Source organism: Rhagoletis zephyria, unplaced genomic scaffold, assembly GCF_001687245.7.
Source record: "Rhagoletis zephyria isolate East Lansing unplaced genomic scaffold, Rhagoletis_zephyria_1.1 Rzeph_scaffold_03374, whole genome shotgun sequence".
Taxonomy (NCBI): Eukaryota; Metazoa; Arthropoda; class Insecta; order Diptera; family Tephritidae; genus Rhagoletis; species Rhagoletis zephyria.
Genome location: NW_016160457.1, coordinates 11932 through 35748, shown reverse-complemented (window position 1 = coordinate 35748; position 23817 = coordinate 11932). Strand labels below are relative to the sequence as shown.

The window sequence follows — 23817 nt, the reverse complement described above, 5'->3', positions numbered from 1 at the left end:
TCAACTGGAATAATACTCCTAGAGATCCAATCTAAGGTCCCCAAACCAAAGACTATGCAGTAGAATCACGCGTTCACAAGTTCCAACCTCAAATCCAAATCTTCAGCCTAAAACAATAGAGGGTGTTGCGAATAGACTACAGATTTAAAGAGAAGAACAAACGTCATTTGCTAATAGAAGCACAGCGAAAGCTGAAAATTTTCATCCTGGAGACCACATACGAATGAAAACGGCACACAGAGATTGGTCAACTGGTAAAATAGTGTAACATCACGAAAATAATCCAAGATCGGTTTTAGTTCAACTGGATGACGGCCGCATATTCAGGAGGAATACATCTTGGGTACGCAAAACAGATGCTAAACTGCCTATCCCAGAAAAAGTAATAGTACCTCACACAACTACGGAAATGTGCCAAGCCTCACCAACTAATCGCGAAGCAACATTCGACCAGCCTCAAGCAACACCATCTTCTCAGCAAAGGCCAACAATCGACTTGGAAACTACAGGAAAGGTTATCAATCCGACAGTAACTCTGCCTGTAAAAGCAGCTCCGCCTCCTTTGCAACTCTCCACAAGATCAGGAAGAATCGTGAAGCCACCATTGAGATTGAACTTGTAATCTTAAATATTACTAAATATTAAACCCAAAACTGAATTTACAAAGATGAATTAACTGTAAAACTCAAATTTAGTTTTCGCCAATGCAATTTTAAATATTCATTATCTCTATTATTAATTTAATGTTTACTACTGATTGCATACATAAATTAAACACTTAGATTAAAAAAAAAAAAACGTAACGTAAAGTCCACTCATGTGATGTACGAGTACGTAGAAATCAAAAGTATAGTGTATGGTGACCATGGTGCAGCGAACAAAGGTGGCGCCGTCAGTGGTACCGCTACTTTGGTTTTGCCGATTTTGACAGTTGTGGTAACTTGTAAATAAACCTTTGTTTACAAATCAGCGAAGAAGAAATTTGAATTATAAGTGAAAAATCAGTTTAAATTTTGTTAATTTGCAATTTGTGAGTGATTTTTGATTTGGAGACTGCGTAAAAACTAATACAATGAAATGCCCTGTGTTAAATTGCGACAGCCGTCTAGATGCAAAGAGCGTAGATGCAAGTGTAGCGCTGGGACGAATCGCTGCATTTGTGTACATAGGGCATGGCAAAGAAGTTCCCGAAATGTTTCTCTATTATTATATTAACAGCATTTCCTTACAATGATTTTGTTTCTGCTCCACGCAGCCTCCATTAGCAAGTTAACTAATCAATCCCGCAGAGATGCTGCAGCAGCCTTTATTGCAAAGCAATGTAGTACACTAAAACGTTTGCTGAAGCAGCCTCAATTGCGAAGCAATGGAGTGCACTAAAATGTTCACTGTTCTCTAATAGATTAGGTGAAAAATGCAGTGTTTTCGTATTTAGCAAAATTAAAACACGTTTTTCACTGTAAAGTGAACTGTTTTGGCAGTTTCAACTCGTTCTCCTTTTCGCTCTATTCTTTGTTTACTTGTGGTATACAAATGTCAACGCCCGGGACGGCGCAATCTTGTATTCTATCATTCTTGTATGGTGACACTAATGTAATTATCGATAATAACTCACCACCACTGAAGTAAAACAATATAGAATATATAGCATCCTCTTGAGCATAACGTGTGGTATTTTTATTTAACTGATCTTACATTCGTTCAGTGAACGACAGTGAACTTTTGGATGTACGTTGCCACAGGTGCACGACATGTTATGTAATGCATACAAATTCACCAACTTTTTTTCATTTGTATTTGGAAAAGTATTAAAATTGAGCAAAAAGTAACTCCACTTGGAACTAAACGGTCACACTGGTCCTAATAAAAACTTGTAAATGCCGAAAAAACATCGATGCATCGAAAATATCGATGTTTTGCTTCGATGCATTGAAAATTTTCCACTTGATGTACAAATCGAATTTTTTGCACCTCTAAGGTTAACACGCTCCACATTTGTTACATGGTGTGTAGGGTTCAATCGATACCACTAAGGTATCGCTCTAATGAGTACTTGTATTCAAAAGACTGATAGTATCGATACCTACTCAGTATCGGCAAAGTATCGAGTACTTACTTGAATGGTTTTCTTCTTCTCTTTCGAGAGATACTTCCCTTTTTTGTTGTAAAAGATCGTATGATTACGCTTTATCATGGTTTAAAACATTGTACGTCAAAATCAAATAAAAAGCCAATAAAGTTGCAGGTATAGAAAACATATATATTTAAGTTATTTAGTTAGAACAAAATAATTATTAATTAATATTTGTGGCATATTACCAAGGAACAGTATTGGTTATAATTTTTTCAGTCATGTGAGTCTATAGGTCACCCAATGTGGATAAATTTCGGATCTTTATTTTTGTTTTTATTTTCAAATTAGTTTTATTCACTTTTTTTATAAACAATATATTTCATTCCATAACAAAAACCTTGTTAATCCAAGTTTAAAACTTTGTATNCACCCAATGTGGATAAATTTCGGATCTTTATTTTTGTTTTTATTTTCAAAATAGTTTTATTCACTTTTTTTATAAACAATATATTTCATTCCATAACAAAAACCTTGTTAATCCAAGTTTAAAACTTTGTACCAAAATTAAAAGCACTCAACAAAGTTTCATCAATGAACGTAAATAATAAGAAGGGACAACTTGTGCCTTCTCTTTTGCGCTAGTACGTTTTCATCAAAATTGCACACTTTTTATTCTGAATAAAAAGAGTTAAATTTTGGTACAAAGTTTGAAACTCGGATTTACATGGTTTTTGTCATATTTAGAATGAACTATATTTTTTATAAAAAGGTAACTAAAATCAATTTGAAAATAAAAATAAAAATCCGGCACTTATCCATAAGGTCACCCCTATAAGTATACTGCGCACTGCATCATTTACAAACCATTTATGAAAAAAAATTTGTATTGTTTCTTTTGGTACATTGCTGAGGAACAATATTACTTATAATTACATATANAAAAAAAATTGTATTGTTTCTTTTGGTACATTGCTGAGGAACAATATTACTTATAATTACATATTTGACTTCATATAAGTATATAATTCACAAACTATTTATGAAAAAAATAGCTTTTGGGCCACACTGCCAAAAAACACCAACTTTTCTAAATGCTTTCCAGACAAACGATTTCTACTTTTTCTACTACATGACCGCACTTTTCCCGAAAACTCTAATAACGGGCTTCATTTGTTGAGTTGCCGTTGCAATGACAAAAGTAGTAGAAATTACTCTTTCGATACCAAGTACTTTTTTTCGATACTTACTCGATACCGAACAAAAAGGTATCGTGTAAAAAAAATACTTGGTAACAAAAGAAATGTATCGAGTATTTACTTGTATCGATTGAACCCTAATGATGTGATAACTATCGATGTTCGATCGTGCAAACGCTAACACTGGCTACACACGACGAACATATCCGCGCACATGCTTGGCTTGCGGTGCATGTTCGTCGTTTGTATGGCGGTTCACGAGCATGCTCGCCAAAAATCAAAAAGTTTTGATTTTCAGCGAGAAAGCTCGTCGTTTGTACCGTGGTTTGCGAGCATCGCATTGGAAACAAAAACAACAACCTCATTTTGTGTTGATGCTTGCAGTGTGCACATCGCGGAGAAATGCGTCCAAGCCATGTGCGTTAATTGAATTTTTAATAAATTAGGCTAAATTACTATATGTATATGTATGTACATACATACAAGTAAAATATAAATAAATTTAAGTAACACATACATAAAAAAAACCCTAAGTCATAAGTATTTAAATTGCATCATCCGCGTCTTTCCTTTCCATGTTTACGCTTTGAGTACAAAATCACTTATAAGCCGCTCGCCGTCTGTAGCAAACGACAACGAGCATGTTGGCGCACATGTGCGCGGATATGTTCGTCGTGTGTAGCCAGTGCTGCAAAAATTTTTGATTTCTTAAAGCCCATTTACATACAACTTTGGCGTTGTAATGGCGTTGGCATAGCTTCGACAGCTAACTATTAATACATGAATTTATATGAAAGTCTCCACATAACCAAAGTTGGCCAACACCAACGCAAAATGAAAGCAGAAAGATTGCTAACTCTCAACTTTTCGCGTGCGTCGTAATCAAAATTATGTGAAATAATTTACCTTTTTAATTAAATTCGGGTAAGAAATATAGTTTTCAATGCAATTATTGATATACAATTGTGATTTATCTGCTGCTAGCATGTTAATTTAATGATCAATGTATTCGCTACTAAGCATTCATTGTAGCAAGCAACGCCAGCGTCAAGGCAACGCCAAAGTTGTGTGTGGACGGGCATTTACAGTTATGTTCGCCTCACCGTGGCCACACACGACGAGCATGTGTGCTGTCGTTTGCACAGACGGTGAGAAGCTCAAATGTGATCTTGTCGTTATAGCGTAAAGATGGATAGCAAAAATCAAAATAACTTTGTTATTTTTATGTATGTGCTTCTTAAATTTATATATATCATACTTGTATGTATGTACATACCTATGTAATTAGTAATTTAAGGGGATTTACATGTGGCGATTTTTCAGGCGATTTTTAGTTGAAAGCAACAATCGCCTGGTGTAAACAGCCTTTCAACTAATCGCTTACAATGACGTTGGTCGGCTCCCTACTTTAGTTCAACTAATCGTCTGTGAAAGTTGAATCATATAAATTCATTATTAGCGTCATTTACCCACAATTCAATTACGCACATGTAGGTTTTGAAATTTCAGACTTTGGTATCGATACTGGGTACTCATTCTGGCATCGAGCTCATGGTATCGATACTCTAAAAGTATCAGGGAAAAAGTATCGATACTACTCAGTATCGGACTCATTAAAATACGTTTTTTGGGTTACTACAATTATTTTATTCTTCAATCGTATATCTAGTTATTTCCTGATATTAAAACAATGGAAATTTAAAATATTTGAATTTTTTTTATTGCAGAACTTACTTTCATTCAATTTTAGTATAATAATGTGCAAGTTTGAATTAAAAGTCAACGGTAGTAGGCTACTCGTAAATTTGAATAGGTTACAAAACTGCATACCCAAAAAGTTTCTAAAAATTCTGCATTTTCGTGAACTTTGTGTAAAGTTTTATGGCCTTGTTCATAAAAAATAAAAAAGGTTTATAAACTGAAAAATGTATGAAAATGTCATTGTGTTAAGCTCTTTAAACCTACTTTATTTTTTATGAATAAGGCCATTAAACTTTAACTTATTTGGTTTATGTTATGCAACAGACTACACGCAATTTCAGTTTATTTTAAGTCATGGACAAAATTGAATGATAGTAATCCATATAAGCAATAAACGCAATGGAAAAAAAATTTAAAAAGTGTGTTTTATAAAAAGTATTCGATACTACGAATACTTTGCAAAGTATCGAGTGATTACACTCGGTGATTACTATCGAGTATTAAAATACTCATTTTTATACCCTCAGTATCGATACTTACTCAACATCGATAGTATCGTTCGAATCCTACGCAGATGGCTTGGATGGATTTATCCGCAGATGTGCAGGCTGCAAGCATCAACACAAAATGAGGTTGTTGTGTTTGTTTCCAATGCAATGCTCGCAAACCACGCCACAAACGACGAGCATGCTTACTGAAAATTAAAATTTTTTGATTTTGGCGAGCATGCTGCTGAACCGCCCCACAAACGCCGAACATGCACAGCAACCCGAGCAAGCGCGCACATGTTCGTCGTGTGTGGCCACTGTGACTACCCGTCTCCACAGGTTAAAGTTCATATCTTGATACATATGTTAAACTATGTTCCCATTAGCGTAATTTAGAGGTCAATCTTAATTTACGCATAAATTAAGTACAAACTAAGTAATTTCGCCTTGTAAAGTCTCTCAGTAAATTAAGTTGAAAGTACGTAGTTTATCTTAAACCAAGAACCAAATCACGAACAAATCAGTGTCGGCTCTAATTTTATCGATAATAATCGAAAAAAGTATTGTCCCATAACTGATATGTCATTGTGTTTGGACGTTTTTGTTTTTAATAATCGCGCGTGGTAGTTTGTAAAATGTTTCCAGAAGCTTTCTCTTTTGATCACTCATCTAAAATCTAAAAAATTACCACAAACAACTCAGAATATAAAAATATACGCAATTACTCATATTCGCGATCTCTTTTGGTTAAATAAACAATAACACAGGCTTGCTACAAAGCTGTCAAGACAAATAAAGAATCGCGTGTATGACCGCACTTAATTTAGTGAGGTATTTTAAACGAAACTAAGTATTTTATGTTGGTAATGTGAACATAGTTTTAGAATATAAATAGCCAAGGGAGACCGCTCATTGCTCTTCAAGAGCAATATATCTCAGAGCTTATATCTTGTCATCTATTGCCGGCAATTTGGTAGTTTGACAGCTACATTTTCATTTGTAATTTAATATTTTAATAAAAAAGCAAAAATTGAGCTGTTTCCTGTTAAAATATTTATAATTATGTACTTGGCTGTTAATAACTTATTTTCAAAATTTTCTAAGCGAATAAATCAGGCAATAGTACGTTTTCGAAGCTATCTTACAAATGCGTATATCAAGATATAAAAAGCCCACACAAATTACCACTGATATAACTTATATCTAGCGACCAAAACCAACAGCTGGCCTGTAATAAATTTTATCCTGTGGAGACGGCCCGTAACACCATGTTGTCACCAGTGTTGCCAGTTAAACCTTTTTGAGGCTAGAAATAGCTTTTTTCTTTGTCGTTAAGACTATGTTCAAACAGGCAATTAAGCTTTAAATTGCGGCATTGAGTTTGGTGTTCGCACACGCATCAGTTGCGCAATTAGCGATACGAAATCAGCTCCTGTGGTGCGATTCACCACGCGATTTTAACAACTCTTGTTATTGTTAAGTCAGCTAAACGACAATTTTAACAATTTAGCTATTCAGTAAACGTTTACCTAACAACATTCGTTAGCGCCAAATCAGCTGTTGTCGTTAACGATAACAAACGCTGCTAATTTGACGACGTCTAGATTTGTGTTGTTAATAAAACATAAATCGTACGTTCTACAATTTTTTCGTATGGGAAAAATGCACAGCACTGCTAGCAAAAAAAAATATCAAAAATAAAAGGATTTTTCAGAAGCATCAAACTTGCACTTTATTGTACTAAAATTTAATAAGCTACAAAACTGCATACATATTTTTTTATTATTCTGATTAAAAACTTGAAGTTTTACGAAAGTTTGATGAATTTTGTTTAAATATTGCAGAATACACTATTCAAAACAGGTAATATAAATTATATAATAAAAACTACTTTCTTAAAACTTGTCTATATGTGTTCCGGTTATAACTTTCCAATAGGGCGTAAAAAAAATATAGAAAACTGGAAGTTAAAAGGTGATAAGTCTATTTCTTTAATCTAACAGGAATTGAATATGCCTTGAATTTAAAGGAATTGAATAATTATAGTTTATTAAAAATATAAATATCATATATTTACATATGTGCATATATTTAAATTTCTTTATTAATCATCATTACACTATCATAACAAAATCAGCCTTGAAAATAAATATGTTCAAAATATGCATACAGTGATTTTTTTTAATATTAACAATCTTTTCATTTTAAGTGTTTTTAGTCAACATTTTATTTACAGATGCGAGTAAAATGTGGCAGCAAAATTCAAAATTATGTTGTGTGCTACTAATCTAAATTTATTTGTTTTTAAAAGTTCCATCTTCTATTTACCAACAGAAACCACATACCTAAATAAAAAAGCTTGTACAAACTTCAAAAAAATCAATCAAACTTAAAAAAAAATTTCACCAAGATTTCGAACTTTTTATTCAGAATTTTTATACGATTTTCTGGTATGTAGTTTTGTAGCCCATTCAATTTTAGTCTGATAAAGTGCAAGTTTCAACTCGGTAAAAGTTACCGTTGATTTGTTAGAATTTTTTTTGTGGAGTGTGTTGCGCATTTTCTTCCATATAAAATTCTTGGGAGCTTTGTGCTTACACGAGCGCCTTGGCATATGCAACGGATTTGTGCCCATTAGCGGCAGCACAGTTAGTGAATCGCGCAATCGTTACTGCAAATAGGGCATTCGCACGAGGCGATTTTACAGGCAACAAAAGTTGAATACGTAGTTGAATGAGAAGTTGAAAGTGAAAAAGTTGCCATCCCTATTCAGACGAGGCGATTTTGGACTCAACACGAATCGTTATTTACATTATTGAAAATGAATTTAAATCGCAAAATTTTATTAATCGGCGTAAATTTGGTAAGCCAAGCGTTGGTAGAAGTGCTTTTAGCGAAGCTGAAAGGTAAAATAAGAGTAAAAAAGAAAAAAAAGTATGTATACAGAACAGTGTTGGCATTTTTGGTACAATTGTACTTGTTTGATACAATTTCATTTACAATATACTTTCCTACTACGCAGTACTTTTTAGTAAAATATTGTAATGAATACTAAAAATATATAGCTCTGAAAATTCACAGTTCGCCTGTTCGTATGTACATTTGTAAGTTTTGAAAAATGGCTTGAACGAACCAGTATAACATAGCCTAGGTAAATTTTTAAAGAAACTTTTCGATACTAAGTTTTATTAAAACAAAATGTCAAAGTCAGCTTCATATAAAAACAAAGTCTTCGTTAGTTTTAAGAAGAGATTTTCTTAAATATAATACTTTTACGGCATTCACATATTGACAAGGTTTTACTATTTATTTTATTATTCTTTAATTTTAATTATCTGTTTATAAACTATAATGTATTCTTTAAGAAAAACTGTATAAACCCAAGATTAAATCTTTGCGAAACATCCAAAAACCAACATACTGTCGTAAAAATTTCGAGCTTTATTAATATTCTTTAGTTTTTAGCCCATTCAATTTTAGTATAATAAAGTGCAAGTTTAAAGTAGCTGGGACTTACCGTTGAACTTGGCAATTTTGTTTTGTCGACGATGTCAGCCATTTTCTTCCATACGAAGTGTGTTCGACGATTTTTTTATATGGAGGAAATTAGCAACACCTTCATCAAAGAAATCTTAAAAAACTTAGTTATATTAAAATTTAATGGGCTAAAAAACCATACACTCAAAATAAATCTAGGAAATCGAATTAAATCGATCGAAATTTTTACGAAAGTGTGTTGGTTTTTTTAATGTTGCACAAAAATAATTAAAATTGAGTAATATTAAGATAAATGGTCAAATCTTCTCGTAAAGTTTTGATAAGCACTTGAAATTCTATTAAAATGTCAAATTTTAGTACTGAATCCAAAGAAAATGTCTCTTTTATCCATTAATAATAACTTAAATATGCTTTTTGTTAAGATGTATACCTGAAAATGTGTGCATACATATTTGCGTTAAATGCAATACATGTGCACGTGGAATCAATTTGTAAAAGTGTAAAATACGTAAACGTATGAACATAAACAATAAAACTTTCTCATGAATACCCTAAAATCATTGGTCTTGAAGGGAATGTACTAAGAAAATATATGAGCGAATTAAAAAGTGTATACAATTTATAGCCGAAAAGTATATTTTTTGTATAGATTTTGTACTGAAGGAACAATTTCATATCCCAACACTGATACAGAATGTAAACAAACACACAATTTTAGGTACATTTGGAACGTAGCCAAATAACTTCTCAGGAAATTAGTTCTTATTAACCAACTTCCAAAAAAGGGGGAGGTTATCAGTTCGTCGGAATATTTATTTACTTTTTATTTTTTTTTTTTTTTATGTATGCTACCGCATAACTTTGGACCACGTCAACCGATTTCGGTAACTCTTTTTGCATCGGAAAGGTAGTATCTCAGGAGTGGTATCATACTAATCTGGTTAAGATCCAGTTGGTGGATCATGAGATACATATATATGTATATATATTTTTTTTTATATGAGAATTGAAGTCGGTTTTTTTTTTGCTAAAAATTACTTGTTTTTATTAACATTTCAATGTATTTGCGGGTGCGGGCAACTGGTCTAATAGCTTCCCTCTTTTGTAAAGGAGCATACAAATGATAATTTTTATCAAATCTTTATCGAAACTAGCTCACAAATAAAAACTTCCTTTTTTTCTAGGTACGAAAATATAGCTTATCATGTGTATATCGCTAATTTAATACGGAAACTTATAAATTTTTAGGAAGAACCTACAATTTTGCAGCGAAGAGAAGCAAAAACAAAACACCAAGACAGAGAACTGTGAAATCGAATTAAGAATGTGCCAGTGGGATTGGTGTAGTTCGCACATATGTACATAAATAAGCGAAATGTTCATACGTTAGATGAAAATTGTGCACAAGAAAATTAACGAACGCAACTTGAGTTAGAGTTTACTTGCATACGGCAATTTGGTCGGGCAACACATGAAGCGCCTATCAAATTCTTTAAATTTCCGTCTATAATCTTTCAGAACTTTAAGCGCGATCGTATCAAGTAAATGGCTGAAGTTTTGTGTCTGCATAAAGAAAAAACAGTGTTGCCCCATGAACCAAAAATACAAGATCACCGAAGAACGATGTTGTATTTGTAACTGGTTTTGAGCTGAGCGTTTGTTTACATCACAAGCACCAACATTTTTTATTTAACTAAAATTTTTTATTTTAACTAAAGTCGAAATCACCTCTTATTTGACAACAACAAAAATGAAGAGTGGTTTGTAAACACAACAAACGTCGAGTTTCCTCAAGATGTAAAAATGCTTTTGTCAAAAGGTCCAAAGTTTGCTCTCCCAATTGAAAATAAACAGTTCCCTTTATTTAAATACATAGCGGATGGAGAGGATCTCGTGCAAACAATCAAAGTCAAAGAGAAGCAAGAGGAAGCAAGAACAAAATTCTCTTTACTGATAAAAGACCATACTACAACAAATAGGCAAAGTGCAATAGATCGTGCAATAATAGACACAGTGGGACGGACGCGGAAATTTCTTAGCAAAAATGATAATATTCGTATTTTAACTTCGGACAAGGGCAACAAAACAGTAGCAATGGAAATATGTGACTATAATAAGAAAATGGAAGATATATTGAACGACTTGACAATGTATAGGATACAAAGACAGGATCCCACATCTAGACTACAGAGCAAAAACAATAGTCTAGTCGATAAAATTTATAAATTGGAGTTAATTTCAAAGATCGAGAGGAACAAACTCACCACAAACACGGCCCTGTCTCCAAGGATTTATGGACTACCAAAATTACATAAAGAAGGAATCCCACTTAGACCAATATGCTCTGCCACCGGATCACCAGCACATAACCTTTGTAAATATGTAGCAGACATTTTGAAAAATATAACGACTGTTTCGGCATACAACATTAAAAATACCCTGGAATTTAAAAGCAAAATTAATAACACCTATATTTTTGACGATGAAAAATTAATATCTTTTGACGTAGTATCACTTTTTCCCAGTATCCCAACACAATTAGCACTTGACATTATAAAAGATAAATGGACGACAATAGAGAAACACACAAATATACCAAAGAAACTGTTCATAGAAATACTTAAGTTCTGCATCGAAGAGAACAGATATTTTAAATTTAACGACACAGTATACACTCAGCTAAAAGGATTGCCGATGGGGTCACCAACCTCCCCAGTGATAGCTGATATAGTCATGGAAGAATTATTAGAAAACACAGTTAAAAAGTTAGCACGTCCACCTAGATTACTAACAAAATACGTTGATGATCTATTTGCAATAATACGTGAAGATGAAGTACAAAGCACACTTGACAAACTAAATTCCTTCAATAAAAATATAAAATTCACAATAGAACTTGAGGACGACGGAAAATTGCCTTATTTGGACTCTATGATTATTAGAAGAGGAAATGAACTGAAACTAACGTGGTATAAGAAACCCACATCAAGCGGACGAATCATCAGTTTTAACTCAAAGCATCCAAAGACGATGATTATAAATACAGCAATGGGCTGTATACGGCGAATGTTACGGATAACAGATGACACTTACCACACAGAGATTAAGAATGAAATTAAAATATTATTAAAAAACAATGATTTTCCCGACAATATTATAAAAACCCTGTTAAGAAGATATGCAATTGAAAATAATCACGATAAATTAAAAACCACAAAAATATTCAAGTCAGTAGCTTATGTACCAAAATTATCAGAGCGTTTGGTAAAGTCAGATTGCTACAACACAGAAGATATAAAAATAGCCCATAAACCAACCAATACGCTAAAATATATGTTTAATAAAACAAAAACAAAAATACCGCCGTTGGAAAAAAGTAATGTAGTTTACCAAATCCCTTGCAATGGAAAAGAAAATGAACCATGTGATAGCATATATGTGGGAACAACAAAAGGAAAATTAAAATCACGACTATCACAGCATAAATCAGACTACAAATATTGCCATCAAAATAATAACCAAAAAACAGCACTCATGGCCCACTGTACCAAAAACTCACATACACCGAACTTCGACAGAGCGATCGTGCTCCAACAAGAACAGCATTATAGCAAGAGATTCACTTTGGAAATGCTGCACATTATAAATACACCAACAAACAACCGAATGAACTATAAAAGCGACGTCGATGCTAACTCGGCACACTTGTACCGACATTTGTTGACAAACAGAAAACCAGTGTAAAACACCACGTCAACTGATGCGGACGCTCAAATAAATGTATGTAATTATTGTTTTGCAATTTGTTGTGTTAAAAATATGTATGTAAATTGTTATTATATTTTTGTGTTTATATTTTGTTGTAGTTGAAAATCCTGATGACGATTACCGTGTGTAATCGAAATATATTGATTAACATCACAAAACTTGTGTTTTAATTTAAAATCATCGGACCTCAAGCCAGCTTCTAAACACATTTAGGAAATAAAAAGGTCGCAAAAACAAATATTTAGAAAGACGGAAGGCACGCCGTATGCATTCAACAACAAAAATGGAGTATGCAGAAATGAAGAACAACTACAACAACGCTAGAGCACTAATAAATAAATTTCAATATACATCAAAGAAAGTGGTAAAACAAAAATGTAGTCTTAAATTTCTTTTAAAATGCAGGAAATCTAAGTTAGTTCCTAATTTCATAAAATGTACAACTAGATGCAATAGTTTATTTATATTTGATCGTAACGCACAAACAGACATAGACAGAACCTTAGATAAACACACACATTACTTTCACACAAAAATACTAAGTCTTCTAATAAAACAAAAACACAACATATTAAAACGACAGAAACAGCAGATGGAGCAAATAACAACAAAACTTAAGGAACATCTTGGCGCGGAAGATTTTGAAATATTATTGCAAAGCGAAACAAAAATCGCAGAAAAATTAACAACAACAGTGAGGCAACGACAAGAAGCGAAGTATGAAAAACTGCGAAAAAGTCGAAATCACCTCTTATTTGACAACAACAAAAATGAAGAGTGGTTTGTAAACACAACAAACGTCGAGTTTCCTCAAGATGTAAAAATGCTTTTGTCAAAAGGTCCAAAGTTTGCTCTCCCAATTGAAAATAAACAGTTCCCTTTATTTAAATACATAGCGGATGGAGAGGATCTCGTGCAAACAATCAAAGTCAAAGAGAAGCAAGAGGAAGCAAGAACAAAATTCTCTTTACTGATAAAAGACCATACTACAACAAATAGGCAAAGTGCAATAGATCGTGCAATAATAGACACAGTGGGACGGACGCGGAAATTTCTTAGCAAAAATGATAATATTCGTATTTTAACTTCGGACAAGGGCAACAAAACAGTAGCAATGGAAATATGTGACTATAATAAGAAAATGGAAGATATATTGAACGACTTGACAATGTATAGGATACAAAGACAGGATCCCACATCTAGACTACAGAGCAAAAACAATAGTCTAGTCGATAAAATTTATAAATTGGAGTTAATTTCAAAGATCGAGAGGAACAAACTCACCACAAACACGGCCCTGTCTCCAAGGATTTATGGACTACCAAAATTACATAAAGAAGGAATCCCACTTAGACCAATATGCTCTGCCACCGGATCACCAGCACATAACCTTTGTAAATATGTAGCAGACATTTTGAAAAATATAACGACTGTTTCGGCATACAACATTAAAAATACCCTGGAATTTAAAAGCAAAATTAATAACACCTATATTTTTGACGATGAAAAATTAATATCTTTTGACGTAGTATCACTTTTTCCCAGTATCCCAACACAATTAGCACTTGACATTATAAAAGATAAATGGACGACAATAGAGAAACACACAAATATACCAAAGAAACTGTTCATAGAAATACTTAAGTTCTGCATCGAAGAGAACAGATATTTTAAATTTAACGAAACTGTATACACTCAGCTAAAAGGATTGCCGATGGGGTCACCAACCTCCCCAGTGATAGCTGATATAGTCATGGAAGAATTATTAGAAAACACAGTTAAAAAGTTAGCACGTCCACCTAGATTACTAACAAAATACGTTGATGATCTATTTGCAATAATACGTGAAGATGAAGTACAAAGCACACTTGACAAACTAAATTCCTTCAATAAAAATATAAAATTCACAATAGAACTTGAGGACGACGGAAAATTGCCTTATTTGGACTCTATGATTATTAGAAGAGGAAATGAACTGAAACTAACGTGGTATAAGAAACCCACATCAAGCGGACGAATCATCAGTTTTAACTCAAAGCATCCAAAGACGATGATTATAAATACAGCAATGGGCTGTATACGGCGAATGTTACGGATAACAGATGACACTTACCACACAGAGATTAAGAATGAAATTAAAATATTATTAAAAAACAATGATTTTCCCGACAATATTATAAAAACCCTGTTAAGAAGATATGCAATTGAAAATAATCACGATAAATTAAAAACCACAAAAATATTCAAGTCAGTAGCTTATGTACCAAAATTATCAGAGCGTTTGGTAAAGTCAGATTGCTACAACACAGAAGATATAAAAATAGCCCATAAACCAACCAATACGCTAAAATATATGTTTAATAAAACAAAAACAAAAATACCGCCGTTGGAAAAAAGTAATGTAGTTTACCAAATCCCTTGCAATGGAAAAGAAAATGAACCATGTGATAGCATATATGTGGGAACAACAAAAGGAAAATTAAAATCACGACTATCACAGCATAAATCAGACTACAAATATTCCCATCAAAATNTCACGACTATCACAGCATAAATCAGACTACAAATATTGCCATCAAAATAACATAAACATAAACAGCACTCATGGCCCACTGTACCAAAAACTCACATACACCGAACTTCGACAGAGCGATCGTGCTCCAACAAGAACAGCATTATAGCAAGAGATTCACTTTGGAAATGCTGCACATTATAAATACACCAACAAACAACCGAATGAACTATAAAAGCGACGTCGATGCTAGCTCGGCACACTTGTACCGACATTTGTTGACAAACAGAAAACCAGTCTAAAACACCACGTCAACTGATGCGGACGCTCAAANAAACAGAAAACCAGTGTAAAACACCACGTCAACTGATGCGGACGCTCAAACAAATGTATGTAATTATTGTTTTGCGATTTGTTGTGTTAAAAATATGTATGTAAATTGTTATTATATTTTTGTGTTTATATTTTGTTGTAGTTGAAAATCCTGATGACGATTACCGTGTGTAATCGAAATATATTGATTAACATCACAAAACTTATGTTTTAATTAAAAATCATCGGACCTCAAGCCAGCTTCTAAACACATTTAACTAAAGAAGAGTTAATTCAACATGACAACACATTTTGAAGCATTTCAATGCATCATTTTACATAAATTGTGTGTTTAAAGTGACTGACAATTATTTTCGCTAAATTGTTTCCTTTGCTTCTTTTCCTTTAGGTCGTTTTCCAGCGAAACAAGATGACGTACAACCCGCTCAAAATATCGATTTTTTTCACTCTCTTGTTCTTACGTGATCTTGTGTCGTTCGTGATCGAAACTAAGAAGCAGCCTTAAACTCGCACCGAAAAACTGGTCGGTAGTTTAAACTTAGTTTAAATTTAGACTGAGTTTAACTAAACTTCATTTAAACAAAGTTTAAACCAGCACTGAAAAACTGGCCCTAACAGTTTTTTCAGAGGCTCTCAAGTGTCCCTATAAAACTAGGAAACTCTGCCCCCACGGGAATGACGTCAAGCACTACATCGTGAGGGAGAAAAGTAGTTAATCGCCCCTTCATCGCCTCTGCTATTGCAACACATGCTGCCTACCATTTTTCGCTGCTTAGTAGCATAGCCTCCACGTGGTACTCATAGGGACACGATATCGAACAGAAAGTATCGATATGGTACTCATTTAAAGTATCGCTTTAAAAATATCGGGTACCCATAAATATCGGAATAAAAAGACTCAATATTCCAAATATCGATACCAAAATCCAAAAAATTTATCTGAATATAGGTCTCGTATAAAGGCCGCTGTGGTGTAATGGTTAGAAGTGCGCAAAGCTTGAAAATTAAAAACAGCTTCCCAGTAAAACATAATCGCCGTTCAGAGTCGACCTAAAACTGTAGGGACCCCTTTTGTGCCACAACATTAAGGCGCGAGCGACAAATCGGAGGAGAATCTCGGTCAAACACTAACATATTGTGTAGCAACACGTAGAGATTGAGGTGTTGACTTAAAACACCGAGGCCGCGGGTTCAAATTCCACCACATGCAATCCTAACTATATTACAAATTTCTGCTCTTTAAAGTCCAATTTACATCGGGAAGAATTGTTAATAACATTATCCTTGTAATGTGAGTTTATGACATTCGATACGATACTAGGGTTCTGGTACTCGATTCCAAAAAAGATCGTTTTAAAACTATCGAGTAGAAAATATCGGTATCGAATGCCAAAAGTATCGATATGGTATCGTATCGTATCGAAATTCGTGTCCCTAGGTACTCAGGTGTGAAACTCTCGCCAGACACGTTGCGAAGCTTGCATCTGTACTGTCAAATCGCATACACTTAAACAAGACGTTTTGTATTACATCTCCTCCGTAAAAGTCGCGTCGTCACGCAAGCGAGATTCTCCAGCACTTGGAGACGGCCGGTAAAGTTGAGTACATCGTGCGCTATGGGCAAAACTNGTATCGATATGGTATCGTATCGTATCGAAATTCGTGTCCCTAGGTACTCAGGTGTGAAACTCTCGCCAGACACGTTGCGAAGCTTGCATCTGTACTGTCAAATCGCATACACTCAAACAAGACGTTTTGTATTACATCTCCTCCGTAAAAGTCGCGTCGTCACGCAAGCGAGATTTTCCAGCACTTGGAGACGGCCGGTAAAGTTGAGTACATCGTGCGCTATGGGCAAAACGAATAGCATTTTCTGTTCTCAAAAAAAGTTTTGCCCCTTTATATGGGAACTCTTGCTTTGCATTTCCCTGAACCTTGAGAATATGTTGTGTTCTTTATATGAGAATGAAACAGAAAATATGCTACTCCATCACAAGTTCATATATAGAACTTAATAAAATTGATTTATTCACTTGCCCTGTAAGTCTTTAATTAATTCATAGGAAAACACTTATTTCTGATAAGGAAAATAAATTTATTTTTACATGCGTAAATTAAAAATCCACCGAGCAACTCTCACCCTCCCGTTTATTAGAGGGCAGAAAAGGCAGCACTTTTGCCGGAGCAGAGCGCAACCTGCTGAGATAAGAAGACGACGGCCTGTGAAAGGGCTGAGAAAAAAACAAAAAAATTTGACAGCGCTAACACAGTGCAGAATAAGTGCAGCCTTTTTTCGAGGAAAGATAAAAAATTATGTATATTTTCAAAAAATTTCGAGACGGTGCTTAACAGGCTAACCTAATATTCGCGGCTGCGTTTTGGTACCCACGCCGTCGAATTTTTCTTTTTTTTGCGTCACTCGAATTCGGCTTGCGTGCATTTGCATTTGATTTCATTGAGCGAAACGTTAAATCAAAATGTCACGCAGAACAAAAATTTGAAATTGAGTTAGCGGAACAAATACAGAATAGCTCCGATTCTCAAATAAAAAAAGTATTGGGATCTATGGAGATGATTGAGCTGAACATAGCGGTATAATTGCGGAAACAACAACTACAAAAGTTATTAAGGGTCAAAGTTCAAATTAAACACTTCTTAAATCAAAATTTCTTAAAACGACCCTGCAGTAAATCGCGCTAGTTCACAACTAGCGCAAAACTAGCTATTTAAGAGGCGGTACTGGTTCTCGATCTATTCCAACGCAATGCTTTCAACCAAGTGGAAATCTCAATTTTTCTTTTCTTTTACAGATTGCATTTTATTTAATTTTCTTATTCTTTTATTTTATTTATATTAAGTTTAATCATTTTATCTTCAATTTTAAGCGCCACTCAACAATTTAAAATTATTTAATCTGAAAATCACAACTGCCTCCACCGCGATTTGAACTCGCGACCAACGATGTTAGAGTCAGAGGTCTCCCCGCTGACCTATTTTAGTATTGTAGGAGAAGTGAGAATTTGTGCATTTAATTCCCAATAGAGCCCAACTAGCACACCAAAAGTTTAAACTGTCCCTCTCTGCAGCCGTTTTGAACTACTTCAGAGATAGTTCTGAAATGTATAGGGCGGGACTACCGCTTTAACAGACTGTCTCTAACTTTTACTGCTAACTTTACATGCATACATATATACATTAGACTGCATCACCAAATAAAAATGCTGGGTTTCCACCGGGATTACAAAACTTATTATATTCTAAGACGTCCACCAAAATATTTCGGAAAAATATTAAGATTTAAGCGAGCGCGACCAATTTGAAAATACTTCAAAAAATGGAGTTTGTTATGAATAAAAATAGTATAGTTTTTGAAAAAAGTCCCCTCAGATGACAAAACAGATTAAGCTTATCTGCTTAAAAATATTTAAAAATCTTTTCAACGCAATCGTTGTAATGAGATTTTTGATGCTGTTTTCATACTTTTTTCAAAGACTGATTTTCGAAAAACTTAAATAACTGGGCCAAAACTATTCTGATTTAGACTTACGGGATCTCGACAGAATGGTATTTTCCTAATATTTTTATTTATGTGCAAAAAAATGTCATTCGTGTCCCAATTGTTTTTTTTTTCAAATACTAACACATCTTAATTCAACTTTGAATGATGTTCGTTAATCCTACCTTTCTCTTGCATCCTTTGAATGAGGTTATTAGCAAAGTGAGAAAATACCTTTCCAATGATACCTCACAAGTCTAAAGCGGAAGAGTTAAGGTTCAGTTATTCAAGTTTTTCTTATGCCAATCTTTGAAAAAAGTTAAAAAACAGCATACAAAATCTCATGATGTTGATTACTTTAAAAAAGGCTTACTTTATTGAGTCACAAAAAGTAATTACAAAATTGCTAAATTATTCTGCGTTAAAAGGTCATCGAAAAACATCCGATCCCGTTATGAGAAAAAGAAAGAAGAAAGAGGCATAGATCGAAACGTAAATGTCACAGCGTCACTTGCACTAGTGTTGGCGTGTTAGCATTCCACTGATAGGCACAGGCTTGCATCAATTCGTAACATTCCGCCCACCTTGACCAGGACCTGCGATGAATCTGATGCCTTCCGACCATGTAGGTCTCAGTGTTCTCCAAGAGGTAGTACCACCAGTTTTGATATGGCTCGCTTGATGATGGAGGCCGACGTACGAATAGTAGCAACTCTGACGAAGCCAACATCCGTTGGGTTGGTGGAGCGCGCTCGTCGCATACTAAGACCAAGTCGCCGGGCGATAGGTTGGCACTTGTTTGACGCCACTTGCGCCGGACTTGTTACTCGCGCAGATACTCGCATCGATACATCCATCGACTCCAAAAGTTTTGATACATTTGCTGCAACTGTCTCCATCTTTTAAGGCGGTTTGTGTTGACATCAAACAGTGTTGGTTCAGGGACGGCAATTAACGGGCCGCCCACCAAAAAGTGGCCCGGAGTAAGTGCAGCAAAGTCGGTTGCATCATCCGTTAAAGCGGATATCGGCCTGGAATTAAGCACCGCCTCAACCTGTTTAAGCACGGTGTAAAACTCCTCGAACGTAAGCGTTGCGTTTCCAATGATTCGCTTTAAATGATGCTTCATGCTCTTAATACCCGCCTCCCAGATTAGGAGACCCAGGCGGGATAAAGTGCCATTATATTCCATGAGATGTCAGCTGCGTCAAGTTGTTGTCGCAAAGCGTCTAAATGAATTTCTCGGGAACTGAAGCATACAAAACGGGAAACATACCCCTTGTAGCTGTGATGGCCCCTTCCCTTGGTGGTGCGAATTTGATAGGGTCCACCGTAATCGAGGCCACAGTGACTAAACGGCTTTGCCACGTGACAGCGTTGAGTGGGAAGGCTCCCCATGATTTGGTATGCTGGAACGCCCCTGTGGCGAACACATCGCACACAGTGACGAATAAAGCGTTTGATCGCTGAACGAGCAACAACCATCCAGTAGCGCCTTCTTACAAAGTTGAGCGTCGCTTGAACGCCACCATGTAACGTATAGTCATGAGCTTGAGTGATTAGAACATTCACAGGGGGTCTTTATTTGGTAAGAGACATGCAAATTGCTCATGGAAAGGCATGTCCGCGTTCTTCAAACGGCCGTTTAACCGCAAAATTCCGTCTTCATCCAACATTGGATTCAGTTTGAGCAACTTGCTTTTCGAGCTAATCGGCTTGTTACTGCGAAGACAAGAGATCTCATTAGCAAAATGTATCTGCTGTACATACCTTATCCAGAATTTCAAAGCTATGGCGCGTTCGGATGCTGTGCACCATTTGGTTGTAGCATGTGGTCGCTTTACTTGTATGGCAAGGAATCGCTGACACCAAGACGTTACTGCTAATAGCATGTTGATATTGGAATACTTCTGAAGCAAGGTTGCGGCGAGCGTTGGTATCGGGTTAACCGAAGTTGCCACTAGCGACAGTTGAAACCCCAGTCGAACTGGGCATGATGAGATGTCGCCTTGATCCGGCCATTGAAACTGTGTACAGTATAACCATGGAGGTCCATTCCACCACAGCGACAATTCGGTGAGCTGAGATGGGGAAACTCCCCGGGACGCGAAGTCGGCTGGGTTGGTTGCAGTAGGTACATACTTCCAAGAGTCAACTTCTGTAAGCTCTTGGATTTGAGGCACCCGGTTGATGACATATTGTTTGTGCTGACCAGGACATGACCGGATCCAGCTGAGAGTGGTTTTAGAGTCAGACCAACAGTACGTTTGTATTGCTGGTAGTTTTATTGTTGATAGGACTTAAGCGGCTACTTTTGCTGCAAGAAGAGCACCGTTTAGCTCCAAACAAGGGATGGGGATTTTTTTCAGCGGCGCAACCTTGGTTTTGTCAGTGAGGACCGATATTTTGATGTTGTTATCTGAATCCTCCACATGAAAGTATGCGACAGCGGCATAAGCGATAGTCGATGCGTCGGAGAAAACGTGCAGCTGGTAATTGCGTACGTTGAGCTCAGCTCCAATCTATATGGGCACTTTTAGATGCTCAATTTCAGGTATCTCTTCTCTAAAGCGTTGCCATTCTTGTTGAAGGGGATCAGGGATGGGATCGTCCCAATTGCATCCCGATAACCACAATTGTTGGCAGACAGCCTTGCCTTTCACTACAACAGGGGCTAGCAGACCAGGAGGATCGTAGATTTTAGCCACATCTGATAGTTGCTGCCTCTTTGTGATGCTCCCTGTGATAGCTGTTACATTTGGCCTTGTAACTAATGTTGTCGGTATCACAAAACCAGTAGATTCCTAGAGCTTTTGTTTGGCGATCAAGGTTTAAATTACAGAAGAGATCTGGATGGCCTTCTACCGAGTACACTTGGCGCCTGAATTCAGGGGAGTTGGAACTCCATTTACGCAAGTTGAACCCTCCGCGCTGCAGTAGCTGTTGCAGCTGGCGCTGAATGTCAATAGTATCTTCCACAGAATCAGCACCGTGCAGGCGGTCATCCATATAGAACGACTCCTTCAATATCCTTGAATCTTCTGGTAATTCCGCCTCTTCATCAGTCGCAAGTGTGTGTAGAACCTTTATGGTGAGGTAGGGCGAGCAACTTAAGCCGTAGGTGACAGTCAGCAATCGATATATGGCGGGGTTTCCCCGCTCGTCACGCCAGATGATACGTTGCATATCAGCGTCAGCCCCGCTGACTAAAATCTGACGATAGCACTTTTAGATGTCCGCCTTGAAACCGATTCGATGCATACGACACTTTAAAATTATTGAGCTCAAGTCGCTTTGGAGCTTAGGACCGATGTGAACATAATTATTTAACGAAGCGCCTCCCTTGTATTTCCTCGATGCGTTAAACACCGTACGAAGTAGAACTTGACTCCTTATAAACGCCGTGATGAGGTATGTAGCACACTGGCTGTGAGTTGCCACTCGCTGGCACTGGTTCCATATGGCAGAGGCTAAGGTACTCGGCCATGAACGCTGCATACATGTCGTTCATCTTTGCATCGTTGCGAAGACGAGCTTGTTGATACGCAAATAACTTGAGCGCGTCTGATTTAGAGTAAGGGGTAACGGCACACTGTACGTTCAAAGATTTTGGGTAGGCGCCCGTAGACTACCCATCTTAACTGAGAGTTCTGTGCAATAGAGTCGCTGGTGATTGAGCGCTTGATCTTGCCACGCAAGAGGANAGGCTAAGGTACTCGGCCATGAACGCTGCATACATGTCGTTCATCTTTGCATCGTTGCGAAGACGAGCTTGTTGATACGCAAATAACTTGAGCGCGTCTGATTTAGAGTAAGGGGTAACGGCACACTGTACGTTCAAAGATTTTGGGTAGGCGCCCGTAGACTACCCATCTCAACTGAGTGTTCTGTGCAATAGAGTCGCTGGTGATTGAGCGCTTGATCTCGCCACGCAAGAGGAGACCGTAGAGATCCGCACCGATGATGACATCAATAGATCCTGGTTCGAAGAAGTTCGGATCTGCTAGTGGAAGGCCAAGAAAATCGGCGTACGGTGTTGGGTCGACCCGTTTTATTGGCATTAGGTGCCCTAAGCGTGGAAGTACCAGGGCCGAGCAATCGGTATTGAACTCAGGCTCTGTAAGTGAATGCAGCGATAAGTGCACTACGTCCTTGGATTTGCCTACAGTACAGCCACCTATCCCGGTGATGGGTACTTGGAGACGGGTTCTGCGAAGATGTAGTTGTTGAGCTGCAAATTCGCTGATGAATGACGCCTGTGATCCGTTGTCCAACAGCGCACAGACTTGGATGGCATGGCCAGTGGCCGAGCGAACTCCAATTACCGCAGTGGCAAACAGGATAGATGTCAGAGTGCATGTGCCGTTTGGTGTTGGAGCTGAACACTCGGACCGCGCATGATGAGCTGCAACAACATTGGGCTGTATGGGGACACTATCTTGCAATAGCCTATGATGTTTTTGCGCGCACTTTTGGCATGTGTAAGTTGAGGAACACTCGTTGAGAGAGCGACCCGCCTTCAAGCAATTTTTGCAAAGTTTCGCATTGAGAACGAGCTCCAGTTTTACTGTCGCTGACTTCTTACGAAAATCAGGGCAGTACATAACCAAGATTAGTTTGATGGCTTCGCACCGCTTGACTGTGCTGCGGTTTTTGTAACGTATCCTTTGGCTTGGACTTGGCTGTACTCATGGCCTGTAACCCTTGAATGCGCTGTTCCAAGAATGCCACCAAAGCACCGTACTCAGGCA

The 23817-nt window shown here is 36.5% G+C and overlaps 2 protein-coding genes across 2 annotated transcripts; both read left to right on the top strand.

Moving 5' to 3' along the window:
* Positions 1-409: 409 nt before the first annotated feature.
* On the top strand, positions 410-13096 carry LOC108368887 (uncharacterized). The gene is made up of 4 exons (XM_017623839.1): positions 410-529; positions 10476-10498; positions 10676-12737; positions 12824-13096. Exons 1-3 carry the CDS (start codon positions 410-412, stop codon positions 12699-12701), a joined length of 2169 nt encoding a protein of 722 aa, XP_017479328.1. The 3' UTR covers positions 12702-12737; positions 12824-13096.
* On the top strand, positions 12980-15552 carry LOC108368886 (uncharacterized; the record flags this gene model as incomplete). The annotated part of the gene is given in 3 exon segments (XM_017623838.1): positions 12980-12994; positions 12997-15268; positions 15319-15552. Coding segments are annotated over 3 exon segments (2508 nt in total), but the record flags the coding sequence as incomplete, so codon positions are not given.
* Between the last annotated feature and the right edge of the window lie 8265 nt (positions 15553-23817).

Coding starts and splice junctions, on each gene's coding strand:
- LOC108368887 (XM_017623839.1), top strand. CDS start 410: ATGTGCCAAGCCTCACCAACTAATCGCGAAGCAACATTCGACCAGCCT. Junction 530..10,475: donor GAAAGGTTATCAATCCGACA/GTAACTCTGCCT, acceptor ATAATCTTTCAG/AACTTTAAGCGCGATCGTAT. Junction 10,499..10,675: donor TTTAAGCGCGATCGTATCAA/GTAAATGGCTGA, acceptor TTTTAACTAAAG/TCGAAATCACCTCTTATTTG.